This window comes from Loxodonta africana, chromosome X, assembly GCF_030014295.1.
Source record: "Loxodonta africana isolate mLoxAfr1 chromosome X, mLoxAfr1.hap2, whole genome shotgun sequence".
Classification (NCBI taxonomy): Eukaryota; Metazoa; Chordata; class Mammalia; order Proboscidea; family Elephantidae; genus Loxodonta; species Loxodonta africana.
The window spans coordinates 129,405,906-129,432,086 of NC_087369.1; the positions used below are offsets into that span (position 1 = coordinate 129,405,906).

Sequence of the window (26,181 nt, forward strand, 5' to 3'; positions counted from 1 at the left end):
TCGTTGTCCAGCTTTCACATGCGTATGATGAGATTGAAAACACCATGGCTTGGGTCAGGTGCACCTTAGTCTTCAAGGTGACATCTTTGCTCTTCAACACTTTAAACAGGTCCTTTGGAACAGATTTACCCAATGCAACGCGTCTTTTGATTTCTTGACTGCTGCTTCCATGGCTGTTGATTGTGGATCCAAGTAAAACGAAATCCATGACAATCTTTTCTCCATTTATCATGATGTTGCTCATTGGTCCAGTTGTGAGGATTTTTGTTTTCTTTATGTTGAGGTGCAATCCATACTGAAAGTTGTAATGTTTGATCTTCATCAGCAGGTGCTTCAATTCCTCTTCACTTTGAGCGAGCAAGGTTGTGTCATCTGCATAACACAGGTTGTTAATGAGCCTTCCTCCAATCCTCATGCCCCGTTCTTTGTATAATCCAGCTTCTCGTATTATTTGCTTAGCATACAGATTGAATACGTATGGTGAAAGAATACAACCCTGACGCACACCTTTCCTGACTTTAAACCAATCAGTATCCCCTTGTTCTGTCCGAACAACTGCCTCTTGATCTATGTACAGATTCCTCATGAGCACAATTGAGTGTTCTGGAATTTCCATTCTTTGCAATCTTACCCATAATTTGTTATGATCCACACAGTCGAATGCTTTTGCATAGTCAATAAAACACAGGTAAACATCCTTCTGGTATTCTCTGCTTTCAGCCAGGATCCATCTGACATCAGCAATGATATCCCTGGTTCCATGTCCTCTTCTGAGTTTGGCCTGAATTTCTGGCAGTTCCCTGTCGATATACTGCTGCAGCCATTTTTGAGTGATCTTCAGCAGAATTTTGCTTGTGTGACATTAATGATATTGTTCTATAATTTCCACATTGGGTTGGATCACCTTTCTTGGGAATAGGCATAAATATGGATCTCTTCCAGTCAGTTGGCCAGGAAGCTGTCTTTCATCTTTCTTGGCATAGATGAGTGAGCACCTCCAGCGCTGCATCTGTTTGTTGAAACATCTCAATTGATATTCCATCAATTCCTGGAGCCTTGTTTTTCGCCAATGCCTTCAGAGCAGCTTGGACTTCTTCCTTCAGTACCATCGGTTCCTGATGATATGCCACCTCTTGAAATGGCTGAACATCAACAAATTCTTTTTGGTATAATGACTCTGTGTATTCCTTCCATCTTCTTTTGATGCTTCCTGCGTCATTCAATATTTTCCCCATAGAACCCTTCACTATTGCAGCTCGAGGCTTGAATTTTTTCTTCAGTTGTTTCAGCTTGAGAAAGGCCGAGTGTGTTCTTCACTTTTGGTTTTCCATCTCCAGCTCTTTGCACATGTCATTATAATACTTTATTTTGTCTTCTCGAGAGGCCCTTTGAAATCTTCTCTTCAGTTCTTTTACTTCATCAATTCTTCCTTTTGCTTTAGCTGCTCAACTTTCGAGAGCAAGTTTCAGAGTCTCCTCTGACATCCATCTTGGTCTTTTTTTTCTTTCCTTTCTTTTCAGTGACCTCTTGCTTTCTTCATGGATGATGTCCTTGATGTCATTCCACAACTTGTCTGGTCTTTGGTCAGTAGTGTTCAATACGTCAAATCTATTCTTCAGATGGTCTCTAAATTCAGGTGGGATATATTCAAGGTCATATTTTGGCTCTCGTGGACTTGCTCTGATTTTCTTCAGTTTCATATTGAACTTGCATATGAGCAATTGATGGCCTGTTGCACAGTTGGCCCCTGGCCTTGTTCTGACTGATGATATTGAGCTCTTCCATCATCTCTTTCCACAGATGTAGTCAGTTTGGTTTCTGTGTGTTCCATCTGGCGAGGTCCGTGTGTACAGTTGCTGTTTATGTTAGTGTAAAGAGGTATTTGCTATGAAGAAGGTATTGGTCTTGCCAAATTCTATCATTCGATCTCCGGCATTGTTTCTATCTGTCACCGAGGCCGTATTTTCCAACTACCGATCCTTCTTCTTTGTTTCCAACTTTCGCATTCCAATCACCAGTAATTATCAATGCATCTTGATTGCATGTTCTATCAATTTCAGACCGCAGCAGCTGATAAAAATCTTCAATTTCTTCATCTTTGGCCCTAGTGGTTGGTGCATAAATTTGGATAATAGTTGTATTAACTGGTCTTCCTTGTAGGTTTATGGATATTATCCTATCACTGACAGCGCTGTACTTTAGGATAGATCTTGAAACGTTCTTTTTGATGATGAATGCACCACCATTCCTCTTCAAGTTGTCATTCCCAGCACAGTAGACTATATGACTGTCCAATTCAAAATGGCCAATACCAGCCCATTTCAGGTCACTGACGCCTAGGATATTGATGTTTATGTGTTCCATTTCATTTTTGACGGTTTCCAATTTTCCTAGATTCATACTTCATACATTCCAGGTTCTGATTATTAATGCATGTTTGCAGCTGTTTCTTCTCATTTTGAGTCATGCCACATCAGCAAATGAAGGTCCCGAAAGCTTTACTCCATCCACGTCATTAAGGTCAATTCTACTTCGAGGAGGCAGCTCTTCCCCAGTCATCTTTTGAGTGCCTTCTGACCTGGGGGGCTCATCTTCCAGCACTGTACCAGACAGTGTTCCACTGCTGTTCGTAAGGTTTTCACTGGCTAATACTTTTCAGAAGTAGACTGCTGGGTCCTTCTTCCTAGTCTGTCTTAGTCTGGAAGCTCAGCTGAAACCTATCCTCCATGGGTGACCCTACTTGTATCTGAATACTGGTGGCATAGCTTCCAGCGTCACAGCAACATGCAAGCCCCCACAGTACGACAAACTGACAGACGCATGGGGGGGCCAAATAATATACAGGCCTATAAAATAAACAGTAACATCCATGAAGAATGTGCTTTTTAGAACGATGACCTATATGAGAGCAAAAGGGCAACATCTGCCCAAAAGGAATGATGAGAAGAAAGGAAGGGGCAGGAAAACCAGACAAGTGGAAATGGGGAACTCAAGGTGATATAGGGGAGAGAGAGTGCTGACACATTTCAGGGATTGCAACCAATGTCACGGAAAAATTTCTGTATAAACTTTTGAATGGGAAACTAATTTGCTCTGTAAACCTTCACCTAAAGCACAGGAAAAAATAAAGGGGTCACTTGATGCAGAGAAAGCAGTCAATAAAATTCAGTACCCATTCATTTTTTTCTCTAAGTTTTATTTATTTTGTTGTTATTGAGGATATACACAGCAAAATATACACCAATTCAGCAGTTTCTACATGTAAAATTCAGTGACATTGATTATATTCTTTGAGTTGTGCAACCATTCTCACTCTTCTTTTCTGAGTTGTTCCTCCCTCATTAACATTAACTCACTGCCCCTTAAGTCTCCTATCTTTTGAGTTGCTGTTGTCAATTTGACCCCATATAGATAGTTTTAAAAAAGCATAATGCTCAAAGCAGAACTTATTTACTAGATAAGGTAAACCATTGTTCAGTTTTAAGATTTCAGGGGATATTTTTGATTTAAGGTTTAAAGATACTCTCAGGGCAGTAGTTTCAGGGGTTCATCTGTTCTCCGTAGCTCCGGAAAGTCTGGAGTCCATGAGAATTTGAAAATCTCTTCTGCATTTTCCCCCTTTTGATCAGGAGCCATTTATGGAATCTGATCAAAATGTTTAGTAATGGTAGCTGGGCACCATCTGGTTCTTCTGGTCTCATGGCAAAGGAGGCGGTTGCTCATGGAGCCAATTAGCCACACATTCCATATCCTCTTCCTATTCCTGACTTTCCTTCTTCCTCTGTTGCTCCAGATGAATAGAGACCAATTGTTGTGCTTTGATGGCCACTTGCAAGCTTTTAAGACCCCAGGCACTACACAGCAAACTAGAAGATGCGTTAGAAGCACTAAACACATTAGGCCAATTAACTGGGGTATCCCACGAAACGATGACCCTAAACCTCCAAACCAAGGCACCAAATCCCATGAGGTGTTTGATTGTACATAAGCAGCCTCAGAAGCTACTGTGTTTTTTTTTTTGTAAATATATCTACTACACAACTTTTGCCAATTCAACTGTTTACAGGTGTACAACTTTTATTAACAGCAGCTACAATAATCAGCTGTGCAACCCTACCCTTAATGTGATTTTTCTATCATTGTTAACCCCCCTTTTCCTCTTCCCTCCTGCTTCTGGTAACCACTAATAAGCTTTGGTCTCTGTACATTTGCCTTTTCTTCTCTTTTTATATAAGTAAGGCCATACAGTAGTCATTCTTCAGTGACTGGCTTATTTTACTCAGCATGATATCTTCAAACTCTCTCTATACCATAGCGAGTATCAGGACTTCATTTCTTCTACTGGCTGAGTAGTATTCCACTGTATGTATATACCACATTTTGTTTATCCATTCATTTGCTTGTCGGTGTTTAGGTTGTTTCCACCTTTTGGCTATTGTGGATAGTGCTACAATGAACTTCTCCATTTGTTTTTTAAAGAAAATAATTACTAGAATTAAAAGAGGACTAACTTGACGAAGCCTATCTACTGGACCATACAGGAAGTGCTCTACTTCGTGATGAAGCATCAGAAGCATTCTCATTCAAGTAAAAAAATGAGATAAAGATACCCAGAATCACCGATACTGTTTGTTATTATACTAGAGATCCTAGCAATGAACTAAGGCTGAAAAAAAAAAGAAGTATAAGGACAGAAAGGAAAGCAAATTTTTGTTATCCATAGACCATATGATTGTTGTTGTTAGGTGCCATTGAGTCAGTTCCAACTCATAGCGACCGTGTGTACAAAAGAACGAAACATTACCTGCTCCATGTCTTCCTCACAATCATTGCTATGTTTGAGCCCATGGTTGCAGCCACTGTGTCAGTCCATCTCATTGAGGGTCTTTCCTATTTTTTGCTGACCCTCCACCAAGCATGATGTCCTCCAAGTATTGGTCCCTTCTGATAACATGTCCAAAGTATGTGAGACATAGTCTCACCATTCTTGCTTCTAAGGAGCATTCTGGCTGTACTTCTTCCAACACAGATATGTTCATTCTTTTGGCAGTCCATGGTACATTCAATATTCTTTATCAACACCATAATTCAAAGGCATCAATTCTTCTTCAGTCTTCCTTAATCATTGTCCAGCTTTTGCATGCATATGAGGCTATTGAAAATGTCATGGCTGGGGTGAAGCACACCTTTGTCCTCCAAGTGACATCTTTGCTTTTTATAGCATTTTAAAGAGAACTTTTGCAGCAGACGATGCAGTGCATCGTTTGATTTCTCGACTGCTGCTTCCGTGGCTATTGATTGTGGATCCAAGTAAAATGAAATCCTTGACAACTTCAATCTTTTCTCCGTTTATCGTGATGTTGCTCATTGGTCCAGTTGTGAGGATTTTTGTTTTCTTTATGTTGAGGTGTAATCCATACTGAAGGCTGTGGTCTTTGATCTTCATCAGGAAGCGCTTCAAATCCTCTTCACTTTCAGCAAACAGGGTTGTGTCCTCTGCATATCGAAGGCTGTTAATGAGTCTTCCTCCCATCATGATGCCCCAATCTTCTTCATACAGTCCAGCTTCTTGGATCATTTGCTCAGCATACAGATTGACTCAGTGTGGTTGAAGGATACAACCCTGACAGACACCATTCCTGATTTTAAACCATGCAGTATCCCCTTGTCCACTTCAAACGACTGCCTCTTGGTCTATGTACAGGTTTTGCATGAGCACAATTAAGTGTTCTAGAATTCCCATTCTTTGCAGTGTATTTCACAATTTGTTATGATCCCCACAGTCGAATGTCTTTGCATAGTCAATAAAACACAGGATAACACCATATGATTATCTACTCAAAAATGTCATCTACTCTGAAAACCTAAAAGAATCAAATTACAAATTATCAGAACTTAAATAGAAAGTTTGCAGGATGATCAGATGTGAGTAGCACACATAAATAATTTGCCTTCCTCTACGTCAGTGATAACAAATCAAACATAAAATAGGAAAAAATCTAGTTTACAATAGTGATATTAATAGTAATTAAATTCATGACAGTTGTAAAGCTAACCTGTGAATAAACTCACCAAGAGATGTGCAAAACCTTTTTACAGAACTTCGTAAAATATTATTAAATCATTTAAAATCACTAAATAATTGGAAATACGTATCTTATTGTGCAATGGAAGAACTCAGTGCTGTAAACATTTAGTTCTACAAAAAAAAAAAATCCCTTTACATTTAAATTAATCTCACTCAGAATTCCAACAGGGTTTTTTTTTTTGTAACGAAACTGGCAAGCTGATTCTAAACTTCAATTGTAAGAATAAGTGTGCAGTAGTAGTATTAAAGACTTCTAAAAAATTTTTTTACTGTGTATAATGTGAAAGTTTACATAGCAAAGTAGTTTCCCATTCTATAGTTTATACATAAAGTGTTCCATAACAATGGTTTCATTCCCCACAGTGTGTCAGCAGTCTTCCCATATCCACCCTAGGTTTCCTATTTCCTTTTGTCCTGACTTTCTATCCCTTCCTGCCTTCTTCTTGTCTTTGCTTTTGGGCAAATGTCGCCCTTTTGATCTCGTATAATTGATTGTTGTAAGGAGCACATTCCTCTCAGGCATTATTGTTTCTTTAATGGGCCTGTCTATGATTTTATGGAAACCCTGGTGGCGTAGTGGTTAAGTGCTACAGCTGCTAACCAAAAGGTCGGCAGTTCAGATCCGCCAGGCGCTCCTTGGAAGCTCTATGGGGCAATTCTACTCTGTTCAGTAGGGTCGCTATGAGTCGTAATCGACTCGACGGCGATGGGTTTGGTTTTTGGTTCAGTCTATGATTTTAGTGAAAGATGATCTCCGGTAATGGCTTCAGTTACAGTTCAGAAGGGTGTCTATCTTAGGGCCATAGTCTCGGGGGTTCCTCCAGTCTCTGTCAGACCAATAAGTCGGGTCTTTTTTGTGAATTTGATTGTTTGTTCTACAATTTTTTTTCTCGTTCTGACCGGGACCCTGTTGTCATCCCAGTCAGTAGTGATAGCTGGGCACCGTCTAGCACATCTGGTCTCAAGATCATGTAGGCTGTGGTTCATGTGGTCCATTAGTCCTTTGGACTGATTGCTTCCTTTAGTCTTTGGTTTTCTTCATTCTCCTTTACTCTGGAACAATAAAAGACCAACACATGTATCTGAGATGGCCACTTGGAAGTTTTCAAAACCCAGATGCTACTTATCAAAGTAGGATGTAGAACTTTATGAACTATGTTGTGCCTGTTGATGTAGGTGACCCCCAAGTAAAGATGGTTTTTAAAAACGAGAAATATGAGCATATTTTCCTTACCAGTTTTGAAAACATTATAAAGCCATAATAATTAAAAAGTGTGGTACTGGTGCAGGAAAAAAAAAAAAAAAACAATGGAACAGAAGAATGTCCAGAGACAGAGCCATGTCTGTATGGGAGCCTCAGAAGGCTTCTTTTTCTCTTGCCAATGGCTTTCCAGTATTTCTGAGATTAAAAGATCATAGTGTCAAAGAGGAAACCCTGGTGGCCTAGTGGTTAAGTGCTGTGGCTGCTAACCAAAAGGTCAGTAGTTCAAATCCACCAGGTGCTCCTTGGAAACACTACGGGGTAGTCCTACTCTGTCCTATAGGGTCGCTATGAGTCAGAATCGACTCGACAACAGGCTTTTAGGCTAGGCTAGTGTCTTTTTTTTTTTAGTGTCAAAGAAGAGTAGATAGTTATTAGTACATTTGCAAAAGTAATAAAGTTACCTTAAATTCTTTCTTATACTTAAAATGGTAGTTACATTATTTGAAAATTTTTATCCCTTTGCCAGATGTTGATTCTTATAGAAAAAATAAGAACATAACCAGCCTTTTACATTAAAGGAAGATATTATCGTTACTTAGTGTCTCATTGATAACCAAAATAATTTCTCTCAAATCATTTTGATCACTTTAATGGGTACATTTTCTTATCTCAGGGACTGCAGTTGTCGGTCCTCCTGGCCCCCCTGGTTTTCCTGGAGAAAGAGGCCAGAAAGGTGATGAGGGCCCACCTGGACTGTCCATTCCTGGATCTCCTGGACTTGATGGACAGCCTGGCGCTCCTGGCCTTCCAGGGCCTCCTGGGCCTCCTGGCCTGCACATCCCTCCTAGTAAGCGATATTTTGTCTCCTCCTAAGTTCTATAGTTGTTTTTGTTTCTTTCATTTATAAGTGAATCTTGCTGAAGGTTGGCGTCGTTCTTTTTGTATCTGATATCTAAGAAATCCTACTGCTGCTTTTACTTTTGGATTTTTGGTGAATCTTTGATGGTTAAATTTATTCTTCAAATAATGCTTATTGTCATCAATATTCTATCTTCCTTTTGCACATAGCTAGTTGTTATTTCTGTAGAGCGGTAACTGAATATAAGTCCTTTCTTATTCTAGCCTGCCAAGATTTCTTTTCTATTCATCTTCTAGATATTTCACAACGATTAACTTGTTATCCTTTCTTTCTCTTATCTCAGGTGGTGAGATATGTGAAGCAGGCCCCCCAGGCCCTCCAGGATCTCCAGGTGATAGAGGATTTCAAGGAGAACAAGGAGTGAAAGGTTTGATTCCCAACCATATTCATTCCTTCATTATTTCAGATCATTGGCAAAACCTCCTATTATCCCCCATCCCACCTCACCCACCCACTCACTCCCGTGGTCATACCCCAAGACCAGCACAGTACCATTAGTGAACACCTCCATAATCTTGATTGCATGAATCCCATTTTCTGACCACCATCTTCTATCTCTCTAGCTCACCACTTCTAATAATCTGACTCCAAAATTACTTTAACCCCACTGAGAACTAACAACTTTAACTATCCCTCAACCCTTTGATGTCCTTTCATCCCTCTTAAACCAGCTAAAATTCCATGATCAATCATCGACTTCTTTGCCTTTCTGTCACTTCATTGTACTCACTTAGAACAAAATCATAGTCCTGGTTAATTCTAATTTCCACCTCTTTTGAGCCTGCTTCTTCTCTTGAAACTTCTAACACCTCTTCCCCCATTCTTATTTTTTTAAGTTGTGCTTTAGATGAAGGTTTACAGAGCAAATTAGTTTCTCATTAAATAGTTAATACACATACTGTTTCGTGACATTAGTTGCCGACCCCATGACGTGTCAAAACTCTCCCCTTCTCAACCTTGGGTTCCCCATTTCCATTCGTCCAGCTTTCGTTTCCCTTCCTGCCTTCTTGTCTTTGTTCCTAGGCTGGTGTGCCCATTTAGTCTCACATACGTGGTCGAGGTATGTGTATTATTGTTTGTTTTATGATGTTGTCTAATCTTTTGCTAAAGGATGAGCCTCAGGAGTGACTTCAGTACTGAGTTAAAAGAATGTTCGGGGGCCCCATTCTCACTTTAAGCTGCTGAACTTACTTTATCCTTCATTAACCAATTGAAGCAATAACAAGAGAATTTTCACAAATTGTCACCACCACATTTACCCACCTACCTACATCTGTGCCCGTGTACAAGATTTTATTTACATAAGCACACGAATCCTCAATGTACACCTTAATAAACTTTTATAAATGTATATTAAAACTATGTAACTACCATCCAGATCAAGATTTAGAACATTTCTAAGATCCTAGAAGATTGTCTTTGTGCCTTCTAGTCAGTACCCCTTAAAGGTACCTACTATTTTATTCTCTATTTATTGTAGGTTAGTTTGTCTAATTTTGAACTTTGTGTAAATGGAATCGTACGATACAGACTCTTTTGTGACTGGCATCTTTTGCTCAATATTATATCTGGGGGATATTTCCATATTTTTGTGTATAAAGATATTTTTTCACCGCTGTGTGGTATTCCATTGTATGGATTTACCGCAATATCAATTCTAATGTTTATGGACATTTGGTGTGCGGCTGTTACAGATAAAGCTGCATGTTTTTTAAGGCTTAAAAACTCATTTCTGTGGCATATATACCTGGGAATGGAATTGCTGTGATATAGAGTAGGTGTAGGTTTTGCTTCCATAGATATCAGCAAATCGTTTTCCAGAATGATTTTAATTTGCATTTCCCTGATGACTTATTGATGCTGACCATCTTTTCTTATGCTTTGGACGTGCCCTTTTGTAAAGTGTCTATTCAGATCTTTTTCCCATTTTTAATTGAGTTGTTGGATCTATCTTTTCCCTTTATGTGACTTTTTTCACTGTGTGTTTTGCTGAACAGAAGGTTTTAAGTAAATGAAGTCCGACTTATTAATGCCCCAACTTTATGGTTAGTGCTGTTTATGCCCTGGTTTAGAAATCTTTGCTTATTCTAAGGACCTGACAATATTCCTCTATGTTTTCCTCTAGAAACTTTATCGTTTTACCTTTTGTGTTTAGATCTTTGATCCGTCTTCAGTTAATTTTTGTGTATAGTGTGAGTCAGGGATGGAAGTTCATTTTTTCCCACATGGATATCCAGTTGACTCAGTACCATAGTACAAAAGGCCGTAATTACTGCACTGGATTGCATTAGCACTTTCGTCGTAAATCAGATGACTGTCTATTTGTGAGTCAGTTTCCGACCTCTGTATTTTGTTCAGTTGGTCTGTTTGTCTCTCCTTGGGCCAGTGTCAGACTGTGATTATTGTAGCTCTAGAGTAAGTCTTGGCTTTTTAGGTACTTTGCATTTCCATACACATTTTAGAATTATCTACCCAACTTTTAATTTTGGAATGCCCCAAGATTCAATCCTTGTTCCTCTTCTCTTCTCTAACTCATTCGTCTCATGACTTTAAATGCCATCTACTTGCCAATGACTTCTTAATTTATGCTTCTAGTCCAAACATAATTCTTTGCCTCTGGATTTGTATATCCAGCTGTCTACTCAACATCTGTATTTGGATATCTTTATTTGAATACACATTTTGAACTTGACATCCTGATCAAGTTAAAGTCCTGATCTCTGCTACCTCCTTCATAATCACTCCACTCATAATATTCCCCTTCTTACTTGAAGGCAGGCTGCTCTAGCCTTCCAGTTACCTGGGGAAAAAAACCTTGGATTCATCCTTGATCCCCCTCGTCCTTTGTATTCCAAATATGATCTGTCAGAAAATCCCAGGGGCTCTACTTTCAAATATGTCCCAAATCTAAATAATTCTCATCACCTTCATTGCTATCACCCTGGGATTAGCTACTGTAATCTCTCTCCTAGATTACTACAGCAGTAGCCCCCTAACTGGTCACCCTTTTCCATCATTGTCTTCCTAGTGATGCTTCTTAACATAGCAGCATCCAGAGTCATCCTTTTAAAACTTAAGACATGTCATGTTGATTTTCTGTTTAAAATCCTCTACTAGATTCTCATTTTACTCAGAGTAAAAAATAGTCTTTACCATGGCCTATAAAACCTTTCATTATCTGCCACTCATTATAACCTGTGAGCCCTCTTCCTCACTTTACTTCAGCAATTTGGTTTCCTTGCTGTTCCCTGTATGCTCCAAACTTGGCTATTCTCTCTGCCTGGGATACTATACACTCATTATGCTTGTGTCATTTCCTTTAGAGTTTTTTTTTTAAATCATATGTCATATTCTCAATGAGTCCTATCCTGACCACACTATTTAAAATTGCAACCTTCGATCCACCCTGGCATACCTAATCCTATTTAACCATTTGCCATCAAGTTAACTCCAACTCATGACCATGAGTCCAATCCCATTTATCTAGCTCTAATTTTTTTCCTATAAGCACAACACCTTTTAATGTATATGTAGTTTAATAATTTGTTACCTTCATTGTTCATTATCACTCCCCACTGGTAGACTGTAAGCTCTGTGAAAGCATGGATTTTTTGGTGGGGCATGGGGGCTGGAAGTCTTTTTCTTTTTTTAATATTTTATTGTGTTTAAGGTGAAAGTTTACACAGCCAATTAGATTCCCATTTAACAATTTCTACACAAATTATTCAGTGATTTTTGGGGAAGGGGCTGCAATTCTCATTATTTCCATTCTGGTTGCTCCATTTCTAGTACTCTAGTTTCCTTGCCCCCTTACCTTCTCGTCTTTGCTTTAGAGTAGTTCTTGACCATTTGGTCTCATATAGATGATTTTTTAAAGGAGCTCATTACTCACAGGTGATATTCTTTGTTTTATGAGCCAATCTGCTATTTATCTCAAAGGTGGCCTCAAGGATAATTTTGGTTTAAGATTTAAAGAGTATCTCAGGGTGACAGTCTCAGGGGAAGGCATGGATTTTTGTCTGTTTTGTTTATCAGTATATCACATGCACTTAGAACAGTGCTTGGCACACAGTAGGCCCTCAGTAAATATTTGTCACATGAATTGATTTCTAGAAATAGACTTCTCTAACCACAGTTAGATAGGGATGTTGTCCCTTAGTGCTAACTTCTTTAGAATCTATCTAAAGAAGGTAGATATACCCCTTACAGTAACATTTGCTTTCATTCTTATTTTCTTCAGGTGACAAAGGAGACACCTGCTTCAATTGTATTGGAACTGGTATTTCAGGGCCTCCAGGTCAACCTGGTTTGCCAGGTCTCCCAGGTCCTCAAGGTAAAACAGGAACATTTTAAAATACTTCTTGGCTAGATTTTGGTGAGCTTATAGTTTTAGAATGTTGCCAGTTCTCATTTTATAGCTAGCCACACATATCCATAACTAATTAAATAGGAAATGCCTCTATCTGCTACAAAATAAATTATGCTCTTGTTTCTAATACCTAAAGCTACTGACATTTTTCTGTTAAAGCATTTTGACAGTATTATTCCAGGAAAAATATCTTTTTATTTTTCATAGGGAGAGGAAAATAACTTATACAGAGTCAGAATTTTTTTCTTCCAGCAAGCTGGAGGAAAAATTCATAATGCCTGGCCCCTGAGTATAGTTTCCAGTGGCAGAGCTTCTAGTCATTGGGGTTGTATTGCGTGTTGTCATTAAGAAACGAGGTGTTTATTGGAGTTTGGCAGCCAACTGCAAATATTCCTGTATATATAATCCCTCCCTCCCCATTTCTAATCAAAACCAGATTTGATATCCATGAGGACCTAAAATATTTTGCTCAACTTCCTCTTGGAATATTATATTGTTTTTGAATAACACTTTATATCTAAGTCAGAGCTGAGAATAGATACTAGATCTCTTACGTTTCTCTCTAGTGTGTCTGTCAAGGAGACCAGTTCCTTTAAAGCTTGGAAACAGATTTTCAGCAAGTCTGATAGCTGCTACTGCAGTTTCTGGGTAGTGTAAATGGTTAACTTGCTTGGCTGCTAACAGAAAAGTTAGAGGTTCAAGTCCACAGCATCTGGTTTTTGGTTATACCTGTCACGAAAAATCAATAACCTAGCCATGTACCTGTAGTCTGGTGGTTCTAGAGCTTCAGCAAGCATTAGAATCACCTTGGGAGCTTGTTAAAATTTGGATCCTTAGGCCCCGTCCCCAAATTTCCTGATTCGGTAGATCTGGGATGGGGCCCAAACATTCACATTTCTAACCGGTTCCCGGACGATGCTGGTACTACTGGTCCAGCGGCCCCATTTTGAGAACCGTTACTTTGATGATGTTTCCTCTACTTTTTGGTCACCAAATGTTTCTCAAAAACTAAATTTGAGGGCATGACAAATAAAAGAAAGGGTTGGTAAAGGCCTAGGAAGATGTGTAAGTCAGAACAAAGAAAGATATGTAGACTTTATCTTTATCACATTCTTCTCCCCTTGATTATTGGATGATTATGGGAACCTGGGCACCTCTATCCATAGTGCTTAGTAGCTGCAAGCTTTGAAAAAGGCTTTGGATTTGGAAATACATAAGGATAGAATCTTGTAACATGAAATTTTAGGTTTATCTAAAAGAAGGGATTATTTCCTCATTTTGACATCATAAAATATGGAAATTAAAATGTCAATCGTTAAATGGGATGGAGAAGGATTATTTTAAAACTTGACTTTCTGACTTGCTGATAGCTATATGAGCTTTGTCAGGGTTTCAAGCTCAAAACTTACATTATTGTGTGTGTGTGTGTGTGTGTGTGTGTGTGTGTGTTAGGATCTCTTGGTCTCCCTGGACAGAAGGGAGAAAAAGGGCATGCTGGTGCAACCGGACCCAAAGGATTACCAGTAAGTTTTGAGTATATTATATAACAAAAAGAAATTATATGTATATATCCTTATATATACACAAAAATTGTCATATAATTTTTCTATTAAATCGTGATTTGTTTGATTTCATCTCTCTCCCTGTCATACATGCTTCATTTGATTCAATGCTGTGTACACTAAAAGATATAGGATGGGTGGATGAGGTAAACTGGGAAGGGGACAGTGTTAGAAAAAAGAATCTGACTTTCTTTTGTCTCTTTCTCCTTTTCCCCCTCATTCTTACTGTTTTTCCTCAGGGCATACCAGGTGCTGGAGGTGCTCCAGGCATCCCTGGATCTAAAGGTGAACCTGGTGACATCCTCACTTTTCCAGGAATGAAGGGTGACAAAGGAGAGTTAGGTTTCCCTGGAACTCCAGGGCTTCCTGGTTTGCCTGGCACCCCTGGACAGGATGGATTGCCAGGGCTTCCTGGTCCCAAAGGACAACCTGTGAGTTGGTTTGATATTCTTGGTTTTGTGATATAAAATTGTCACTTAGGAATGTTTCCTAAATTAGTGCAAAGGATGGGCCTGCTGCTGAGATGAACAATCAATGCTTAAAAGAAGGTGGTTATATATAGTAATGGCACATTGTTATTGACTATGTAAGGTTTCTTTACCACTCCTTCTCAGTTCTTTTATAACCTTCTCCTTCTTAACCCATTGCATATTTAGTCATATTGGCTGTCAATAAGTAGGTAGGAGGTTAAGATGCTTATTTTGTAATGATCTCTTATGGGTCAGTGTGATGTTCCCTCTCTCTTACTCTGTATTTCCTTGTCTGGGTTTATTTAGACCTGACAACTAGAAATCTAACTTGGTTTTCATATATAGTAAGCTTGAGCTGGAATTGACTCAACAGCAATGAGTTGAACTTAGAGATTAGTATGAGTAGATGACCATGCTAAATGAGGCACAGAGCATAAACATTGAACATAAATGAGCAATATCTTATTTCGTGTACAATACACATCCTGGAATATTTAGGTTGTAAGTTATATTTTATAATTTGTTAGCTAGACTGACTGTAACTTTCTTGACTTATAATAGAATGTAAGGTCCACGAGGATGAGATTTATGTCCATTTTTATTCTCTGCTGTATCACCAGTACCCGGCATATAGTAGGAGTTCAGAAATATTTGATGAATGAATAAATGACTGAGTGGAGTGATCACAATATCATCCAGTAATATCCCACACTTTATAGCTTTTAGGAAGAATATTTATGGCTGAATTTTTAACCTAGTTGTAGTCATTAATTCCAACCTGTACATAGCTGTTATATCTACTTGTTTCTGTACTAAACTTTTCACTTTCCAGGGTGGAATTGCTTTCAAGGGTGAAAGAGGTCCCCCTGGGAGCCCAGGTTTGCCAGGTCTTCCAGGGGATAGAGGGCCCATGGGCCCTCCTGGTTTTGGCCCTCCAGGCCCAGTAGGTGAAAAAGGCACACAAGGTGTGGAAGGAAACCCAGGCCAGCCAGGAATACCGGGTGAGTTTACTGTGGTTGTTTGTTTTGTTTTGTTATTAGTCTGGTGCTTAAAATCTGAAATGTATTATCTTTTGGCCACTCTTGCTTTCCTTTGCTGAAAGATGTGTTTCCTTGGCCATTTATGGTTGTGCCCTTCAGAGCTTCTGAGCAAGGGGACACAATGTGCTTTTTTAAAGGGAATTTTTCTTTGAGTTTTTTTGGCAGTCTTTGTTGCCGTTGTTCTTTTTAAGTGCACGATAAATAATGCAAAGTTTAACAAATACTTATAATGGAAACATGCATGTAACTACCATGTATGTAGGTCAAGAACTGGAACACTGACAGCATCCTAGGAACCCCTAACCTGCCTTCCCCTTTCCTTTCCTGATCTCAACCCCCTTCTCTCTCCTCCAGAGTTAAGCATTGTCCTGACTTTTTCTCCTTTCCATTTCCCCCTTAGTTTATCACCAATGTATGTATTCTTAAACAAAGTAATTTTGCCTGCTTTTGAACTTCATGTTTATGGAATCATTGGGCAGATACTCTTTTTGTTAACTTTGTAGGAGTCAGCCATATTGTGTGTAGCTACAGTACATTTATTTTTATTGCTTCTACATTATATCGTTGTAGGGGTGTGTGTGTGTGTATTGCAATTGATTTATCCGTTGTATTGTTGATGGACAATAGGATTATTTAGAGTTCAGGCCTATTATGAATAATACTTCTATGGACATTAATGTGTGTGTGTGTATATATATGTATGTATATGTATATCCTGGTACACATATGTACAAACTTCTCTAGGGCAGGGGTTGACAAACTACAATCCACAGGCCAAATCTAGCCTATCACCTGTTTTTATAAATTTTTGTTATAACACAGTCACGCCCATTCACCATTGTCTATGGTTGCTTTCCCGCTACAACAGCAGCGTTGAGTAGTTGTGACAGAGATCATATGGTCTACAAAAACTAAAGTATTTACTATCTGGTCCTTTTACGGAAAAAGTTTGTCAACCCCTAGGCTAGGGTATATATTTGAGATTGGCATTTGGAGGCATAGGTTAAGTGCATCTTCAGCTTTACTAGAGAATTTCAAGCTGTATCCAGAGCGATTATACCAATTTATACTCTGTCTAGCAGTGTAGGAGACTTCTGTTGCTCCAAGTCCTCACCAACGTCTTGTATTGTCAGACTTGTACATTTTTGCCAATCTGTTGACTATGATATATCTCATGGCAGTTTTGTTTTGCATTTCTCCGATTTCATCAAAGTTTTACATCTTTTCATATGTTTGTTGGCCATTTGAATTTCCTCTTTTGTGAAACATTTTTGCATTTTTTATTGCCTTGTTTCTTTTTTTTATTGATTTAGCATTCTTTTATATTCTGTGCGTGAGTACTTGGTTAACTATTTATTTTGCAAAAATCTTCACCCACTGAGTGGGTGTCTTTAATGAACAAAAATGAATTTAAACGTAATTAAATTTATCAGTTTTTTTTTCCCCTCATAGCTAGTGCTTTTTGTGTCATGTTTAAGAAATCCTTCTCTATTCTGGGCCCTTTTCCAGTTCATATTTCCATTTATGAGAAGTAGGTATACTTTGACTTTTCACTCATAAAGTCTTAAAATACCATACCATACCAAAAAAAAGTATTTTGCTTGTTTACTACAGTTTAATGTTTTTTTCAGGCTCTTTAGACCTACATTTTCGAAATATTTTTATAGATGCCATTTTCAATGATAGAAGCTCTCAAAGCTGTCATCTGCTTTTTCTGTTCAAAATTTCATCCTGCTCTTTAATATTTTCCTTGAATATATAATGTGAGGTTGTTTTTCCTGTGGATTTTTGTTAGTTTGTTTGAAGTTTTAGAAGATTGTCAAGGATTTTCTTTCTTTCCTTTTTTTTTTTTTTTTTTGCTATTAATTAAAGGATATCTTTAGTCACGTGAACAGTTCTCATTCACCACTAGTTTCCCCTTGTTCTCAGGTCCTAAAGGTGATCCAGGTCAGACCATAACTCAACCAGGGACTCGTGGCCTGCCTGGTACCCCAGGTAGAGATGGTGAAGTAGGTCTTCCAGGTATGAAAGGAATTCATTTCATCACATATTCAGCATTCGTTGGCTTCTTTCTTTGATAGTTCCCCTTTCAAAACAAATGTTTCTTCGTAGGTGACCCTGGACTCCCAGGCCAGCCAGGCTTGCCAGGAATACCTGGTAGCAAAGGAGAACCAGGTATCCCTGGAATTGGTCTTCCTGGACCACCTGGCCCCAAAGGTATGTAAGACTCAGTAGTGGACAAGGTAGGTTACCTGATATAGTATGATATTCTTTGATATAGTTCACTTAATATATTAGTCGTACCTTTTTCTATGTGCTATAAAAAATGTAAATGAAAAGTCACAGCATATTACACTATAAGCTCATTATATTTATCTAAAACACTCCAGACAAGAAAATATCTAAATCATAGATATGTAAAAACTATATGTAAGCTCAAAAAAAGGTAGAGATTATTATCTGCTGTGTTCATTGTTATATTCTCAGGCCTTAGAACAGTTTCTGGCACATAGTGAGTAATCAATAAATATTTGTTGAATGAATGGATTGTGTTCAACAAAAACGGACTTATTGTACACTTATATTCAATCAATGCATTATCCTAGATCATATTCTCTTGAGTTACTGAAATTTTTAGGACTGTTGTTTCACTTTAGCTTTATTCCTTACATTAGTCTAAGGACAGTTCTCAAACATCTCCGTACTCATCTCCAATAAATGACTTAGAAAGTGTCAGATTTAATTTTATATGTATATGTGTGTGTAATATCTGCAGTCATTTTTAGCTAATTTCCAGAATTATGTGGTGGTCCCTTTATTATTCTATATCCAGATGGAGACAAAAGAAGAGTTTCTGTGTTTTTGTGTGGAATCCATTCCTTATCTTTAGTCCCATCTTATTATATAATAGGCCCCATTTCCTTTATGAAGGGTATAACTTCCACACATGAGACCTGTATGAAAACGATAAGATCATAATGTGATTAAGAGGGAATATTAGGTATCTGTAAGACATGATCGCGAATACTCATCTAGAATGTCACTGTGCTTTTACATCTTCTGTAGTCACTAACCATGATTGAATAAGTTGAGAATGTGTGTTTGGGATTTTGGATATCTTTCTGAAGTGTCTTCTCTTGGGGGATTAAAGAAAAAAATGACTTATTTTACAGGTTTTCCTGGAATTCCAGGACCTCCAGGAGCACCTGGGACACCCGGAAGAATTGGTCTAGACGGCTCTCCTGGGAAGCCAGGCTTTCCGGGACCAAAGGTCTGGGACATTTTAATTTAATCCTTCTTTTCCTATCTTCCCTACTTTCCTTAACCTTAATTTATTTTGACTTCGATGTCATCCCAAGTCCTCACTGTATACATAAAACTTAACTGATTATATTTAAAAATATATATTTAACCCAAAAATGTCTTTATATATTTGGAGCAAAAAAAAAAAAAACTTTTTTTTTCTCAGTCTATTTAGAGTAACTAGTTGTCTGATTAGATGAGAGAATACAATCATCAACTGTGCCTGTGCTTCTCTGTAGAATCACCATCCCAGCTAATCTCTACAGATGCCTGTGTGATTATTAGTTGAAATGGTATCGGATATGATGTCAGCAACATCTTCTAATACTGTTTCCCTCTGTCCTAATTCCACCATAGATACATAATGTGAATCACTGCTATTGACTTGGTAGTAATAATAATAATAACACCATGCTTGAAGTACTTTCCATTTATTTTATTATATATTAGAAAATCTAAAACTTTCATCACTCAACCTTCAGCAAACTCCTGGGGGTATGTAATTATCCTGACTGTCCATGTATTTTCTCTGTGCTTAATTAATTTAAACTTCCTGTTTTCCATAATTACTACTTGTTTTCCATGGGAAAAACAGTTGACCACAACTCCAGCTCTCATGAGAAAACCACCCCTCCATTTTTTTATTTCAAACATTTTCAAATAAACACAACAGTAAAAGAAATAATACAGCAAACTTTCATATATATCTATCACCCAGATTCAAAATTTTACCACATTTGCCTCATCTATTCCTTGTTTTCTTTGCTGAAATATTTTAACCCAAATTGCAAAATTGTCATTACTCACAGAAACTGTAATGCCATTATCACACTGAGTCAAAAATAATTATGTGGTGTCATCTAAAACCAAAGCCAAACCCTTTGCCATCGAGTTGATTCCGACTCAAAGCAACCCTCTAGGACAGATTATAGAACTTCCCCATAGGATTTCCAAGAGTGTAAATCTTTACAGAAGCAGACTGCCACATCTTCCTCCCGTGGAGCAGCTGGTGCGTTTGAACCACTGACCTTTCGGTTAGCAGCTGAATGCTTAACCACTGCGCCAGTACTCAGGCTGTAATCACATTTCTTCACTTGGTTAGACTGTTCTTTAATCTCACTTTCAGTTATCACTTTCTTGTCTTGAAACTAGTCCAACTCATTTAAAATTTGTTTTTACTAAACCACGTTTCTCATCCTTCAAAATGTTCTTTCCAACATACCAATTACTTTTTATTATTTTATCCTACCCTCCCACACGGAACAAAAAAAAAGAAAGTATTGCCTTGTATTTTCTGCTTTAAATTCTCTACAGTCACCAATAAACACCAGGAAAAGTCATGGCAGTTTTCGTTGTGTTTTGTCATGTGTATGTTCAAGGGAGAACCAGGATTTGGGCTACCTGGGCCACCTGGGCCTCCAGGACTCCCAGGTTTGAAAGGAACACTTGGTCCAAAAGGTGATCGTGGTTTCCCAGGACCTCCAGGTCCTCCAGGACCCACTGGCTTCAATGGCATACCTGGACCTAAAGGTATGAAAACTGTTGTTATTTTTTAATTTGCTTTAAACTTTTCTAGAAATCTGAAACTGTAGGGAAAATTTGTAGATAAGCACAATAAACTGGAAACCTATGCCATCACTCTGTCACTGCTGTACTTTTGTTTTCATGCTGCATTGATTTTTTTGTCTTTTATTTCATTGGATAATATAATGTAATATAATATAATTAATATAGTAATCACTGAGTCTTTCTCCCACCCCTATACTCCATCAGCTCTGTTCCTCCCCATCCCTATACGTAGCCATTTTTTAGTTTCTTATTTATCTTTCTAGTGTTCCTTTATACAAACACAAGCCAATAAGAATATATATATATATTTCCCCCTTTCTCAAAAGATAGAATGCTATCTTTTGAGTTTTTGCACTTATTTCACTTAATATGATATCCTGGACATCACTCCATATCCGCACATAGAAAGCAGGGCTTCAGACCAATTCGAACTGATTCAGTCATGGCTGACAAAGCAAAACCAGGAACAGACCCAAATTTTTACAGTTTGGGCAATCTGGAACTATACTGGAATGGGAAGAATTGTGGTTGAATTCCTGGGATGGGAGACTCGGAAGAGGCGTAGTGAGCCCTTTCAGGAGCCTCATGCATGAAATTGGATTACTGGCAAGACTGTGGAGAGTGACAGACATTTATAGTGGCACGGTTGGCCTCCATCTTTGAGCGGGACACTGCTGTTTCCAACTCTGTTCAAAATCCAGCGGGCAAGAGATTTGGTTGCTATGCCACTTGCATTAGGTTTCTAGCAGGGCTTCAACCCGTAATTTTTCCCATTCTAGTCATCATTACAATTCACCCAAATTTTAAAAATTCAGGTCTGTTCCAGTTTTGTTTCCTTGGCCATTACTGAACCGGTTCAAAGCCCTGATAGAAAGCTTCTTCAGTTTTTAAAATGACTAGTATTCAGTTGCAATTTTTTTTAGTATTCAGTTGCATAGATATATAGCATAATTTATTCCACCAGTTGGTATTTGCTATATTGGAACTTTACCAATCTTTTCTTATTACAAATAATGCCACAATTAATTATCTTTTATATATATTTCATATGCTTGTGAGTATAAGCGAATAGTAATAAAATTGATTTTTTTGAATTAAAGGGTACATGTATCCTTAGATATTGTCAGATTCCTCTCTATCTGCACCGTGCTACAACTCCACCAGTAAAATATGAGTGTGCTGTTTGCCCACAGCCTTGCTAAATTAGTACATTGGCAAGCCCTTAGATTTTTGCAGATCTGATAGAAGTGCTATATTTTTATGCAGATAACTTGCGCCATCTACATTTGTTTGCCAGCCACACCCTCCCCTCACAAGGTATTTTCATAAGCATGCTATGCTGATTTTTTTACAGCAACATGTAAGGAAGATTAGCATAGCAGTGCTTATGAAGCTGCCTGGGGAGGGGGCACAGTTGGCAAGCAAACATAGGTGTGTGTTATTGCATAAAAATACAGTGAGTAAGAATCTCAGTATAGTTTTAAAACATTTTATTATGAAAATAGTCAAACAAATAAAAATTAAAAGAATCATACAGTGAATACCCTCTATCTGGGTTCTACAATTAATATTTTGTCTCTCTGTCAATATTTATTTAAAAATTTTTCAAATAATAAGCAAAACAGAAAAATTTACAATGACTACTATGTACCCATCACCTATATTCTGCTATCAACGTTCTACTATACCTGCTTTGTTATTGTCTACCCCATCCATCTGTCCATCCTTCTTTCCAGTCATTGATCTATCTTTTGATGTATTTCAAAGTAAATTGCAACAGCAACGCACTTCCTCCTAAATATTTTAGCGTGCATATTGTAACTACAATTTTGTAGTTAATTTTTTTCTTTTGATATAAAATTGATGTGAAATAAGACACACAAATCTTAAGAGTACATTTGCTGGACTTTAACAAATGCATAGACTTGTGTAACCAAAACACCTATCAAGATATCACAGAAATTCCGTTTATCCCCTTTCCAGTCAGTCCCTACCCCCATATCCACAGTGGCAATTATAGCATTAGTTTTTTTTTCCATCATAAATTAATTTTGCCTATTCCTAGAAATCTATATAAGTAGGATCATACAATATGTTAAGAACAGTCTTTTACAAGTCTTTTCATGGACATGTGCTTTCATTTCTCTTGGATAAATATCTAAGAGCAGAATTGTTGGATCATGTGGTATATGTATGCTTAGTTGTATAAGAAATGACTAGGGCTTTCTTCAGAATTATTGTACCACTTTAAACTCACACCAATATGATATGAGATTTTCAGTAGCTTTACATTCTCTCCAACATTTCGTGTTGTGTCAGTCTTTTTAATTTTGGAATTTTTTTTTATGTCTGTGTTGGTATCATATTGTGGTTTTATTTTGTGTTTTCGTGATGACTAATGATGAGCTCTTTTTCATGTGCTTGTAGATGTTACTTTTCATTATTTTGCCCATTTAAAAAAGATAGGTTGTTTCTCTTACTGTTGTTAAGTTGGAAAAGTTCTTTATATATCCTGTGTACTAGTCATTTGTCAGTATTTTATTCCTGTCTGGCCTGCCTATTCATTTTCTTATTAGCATATTTTGATGAACAAAAGTTATAATATTAATGAAGTTTCCTTTATTTTTTCTTCTTATGTGGTTGTTTTCTCTGCCCTATCTAAGAAAAAACCTTTGCCTCCCTCCAAATTATAAAGATATTCTGTGTTTTGTTTTATAAGCTTTATAGTTTTATATTAAAGGGTATTATCCATCTCAAATAATTTTTGTTCAGCATCATTTGTTTAAAATAGCCCTCTCCCCATTGGATTACTTTGCCACCTGTTTCAAATATCGAATGACTATATATGTGTGGGTCTGTTTCTGTGCTCTCAATTCTGTTTTACTGATTTAATTTTTTATCCTTTATCCAGTACCACACTGTTTAGATTACAGTAGCTTTAAAATAATACTTAAAGTGAAGTAGTGTAAGTCCTCCAACTTAGTTCATTTAAAAAATATCTCTGAGTATCTAGGTCCTTTGCTTTTCCTCTCAGAGTGGTTTAAATTTGTATTTCCCTTATTATGTCTGATATTGACCACCTTTTCATATGTTTAAGGGTCATATGTATTTTTTTCCTGTGAACTGCTCATGTCCTTTGCTCATTTCTCTATTGGTTTCATCTAACTCCTTGATTTTGATTGCCCTAATTACAGGAGTCAGATTAGCATAGTTTGTTTGGCAATTTATTTTTCCTTTTTGGTTTGCAAGGAACTGGACTCCCCTGGTTAGTGATTTTGAGTCCCCAAGTGTAATCTAAATAGGTCCATGCTCATGAAACATGTTGTATTGGCTCTTATTTCCCTTTAAAGCAACAAGACAGCCCTGCTCAACTTTTGCCAGGAAAAGCCCCAAACTAGCCTAATACAAACTCTACTAGATAAGCCCATCTAAAAATACCTTTGTATCTTTGATTAAACAATTCTGACCAGCTGTAAAATCTCATGCTCAAACTTACAGATAATGTTTTTCACCTTTAACTCCCCTGGCTGTAGACCCGTGACCCCAAAAATGGCAGATAGAGACATTCCAATGATAAGCAATATTGTAAATACCTCCTTGTGTGAATTACCCACTTGGTGTATTTTGTTTATACATGTCCTTAAGACAGAGATTGGGAAGAAGTGGGTTGAAGCCCACTTTAAACTTGAACTTCTTAACAGACATTTGCCTAATCTTTGGAAGGAAATATGGAATCCCTGTGTCCTAATAGGAATCATTCTCAAATACTAAAACCCCAGTACAATTCTTAAGGTGCAACAATAATAAGAATTTGGGATTTTCCAAAATGCAATTCCTTCCATCCCTCAAACGTTTATTATGTTCCTACCCTGTGCCAGATACCACTTGAATCACTAGAAACACAAAGGCATAGACTCTACTCTTGAATATCTCAGAGATTTCTCTGTACTTAAGACAATCTAGGTGATTTCACTATGCTGGTGGTTATCTCAATGTGAACTTTTGTGAATATATATCACTAATATTTTAGATCAGTAGAAAACAGTGAAAACTCAGCAAGAAGATCACAATAAAAGTTCATCCGGGGGGCGGGGCCAAGATGGCTGACTAGGTAGAAGCTACCTCGGATCCCTCTTGCAACAAAGACTCGGAAAAACAAGTGAATCAATCACATACATGACAATCTACGAATACTGACCATCAAACACAGATCTAAAGAGTTGACCTGAGTGACAGAGACTGAGAACGAACAACCACGGGGAAGCAGCGACGGTTTTTGGAGCCTGGAGCCAGGGTCCCAGTCAGAAAACCTCGGTGCTGGGCTTTGGACTGGGCGCAGGGGAGCTGAGCACGGCATCCTGTGATGGTGCAAACACGGGACGCAGCCCTACCCCCCATAACTGACCTCAGGGGAAGCCCACCCAGTGCACGCAGGCAGTGCAGCGACGTGGCTGACAGGAGAAGTCACCGGGAGGCAGCGACTGGTTTTGGAGCCGGGAGTGCGGTGTCCCAGCCGGGGAGCCTTGGTGTGGGGCTTTGGACTGGGAGCGGAGGAACTAACCACAGCTTCTGAGACAGCACAAGCACAGGACGCGGGCTGACACTCCGGGGCAATTTCTACCCAGCCAGCGCACACAGTGGACGCGGCCCTCGGGAATCTCAGATAAAACAGTCATCCCAAGCAAGATAAGTAACTTTGGCTATATTCTGGGGTGCTACTCTCTCCTGTTTATCTGAACCCTCCCCTCCCCTTCCCAGGCGGCTTCATTAACATTGGAATTTCCTGAGCCAGAGAGTGAACTGCTCTGCGGTTTTTTTTTTTTTTTTGGTCTTTTCCTAACCCATTCTCCTGGCCTGAGAGAATGAGAGAAACAGCTACAAAAAACCCAGGGACCAAAAATCCTTCCCTAATTGGACTAAAAACACAGAACCAGCTCCAGCCAAGTGTATGTGATCCACAGTCTTGGGCTTTCATCCCTGCAGGGAACAAGGTGGCTATTATAATGCAAAGGCATTTCTGATAGGGATCTGACTATAACTGTTTTAGCAGATTACTGGAAAGACAAGTTGTATTCAACAGAGCCCTCACTGACCCACAACAGGGAACTGAGGACTGAAGCTCCCGCCAGACCACCTAGCCTCTGGCCTTAGGGGTCTAAGGAGGGTGACAACTACCAATCTGTAGAGGTACTTGCATTGGGGGCCTAAGGTACAGCTGCAGAGCCCACCCACCAAAGTGCTTTAGGAATAGAGAAACACCTACCTCACTGGCACTTGGGGGAAGCCTGTCAGCATCCTGCCCCCGCCCCCGGAGTGTGAAACCCTGCTGCTACTAGAATCTGGTACATACAACAATCACCACTACTTCTCTAGGTGGATAGGTGACAGTCTGCACCACACACTTGATGACCCAAAATCAGATTCTACTCAAGAATAGTGAATGGACTCTTAGGCTTATATATCTGGTAACAGCCCAGACCAGCTGGTAATAGGACATAAGTGATTCAAGGGCTACAACAATCAAGACAGTGCAATCTAGTAGCCCATCTACGTATCTTGAAAGAAAACAAAACAAGATAAGACTCAGTGAGCAAATATAGAATAAATCACTACAATATCTTAGAGATGGCTCAGAGACAGCAGTTGATATCAAACCA

The 26,181-nt window shown here is 38.4% G+C and overlaps 1 protein-coding gene across 1 annotated transcript in view; it reads left to right on the top strand.

The window, feature by feature from the left end:
* COL4A5 (collagen type IV alpha 5 chain) overlaps positions 1-26,181 on the top strand; it is a 304,359-nt gene that overhangs the window by 187,573 nt on the left and 90,605 nt on the right. Inside the window, exons 20-29 of the mRNA XM_064278667.1 lie at positions 7,966-8,139; positions 8,495-8,578; positions 12,452-12,544; positions 14,033-14,103; positions 14,382-14,573; positions 15,445-15,613; positions 17,582-17,674; positions 17,765-17,869; positions 18,826-18,923; positions 20,335-20,485. Of these exons, the coding sequence (XP_064134737.1) occupies positions 7,966-8,139; positions 8,495-8,578; positions 12,452-12,544; positions 14,033-14,103; positions 14,382-14,573; positions 15,445-15,613; positions 17,582-17,674; positions 17,765-17,869; positions 18,826-18,923; positions 20,335-20,485 (1,230 nt within the window). The remainder of the gene's footprint in view (positions 1-7,965; positions 8,140-8,494; positions 8,579-12,451; positions 12,545-14,032; positions 14,104-14,381; positions 14,574-15,444; positions 15,614-17,581; positions 17,675-17,764; positions 17,870-18,825; positions 18,924-20,334; positions 20,486-26,181) is intronic.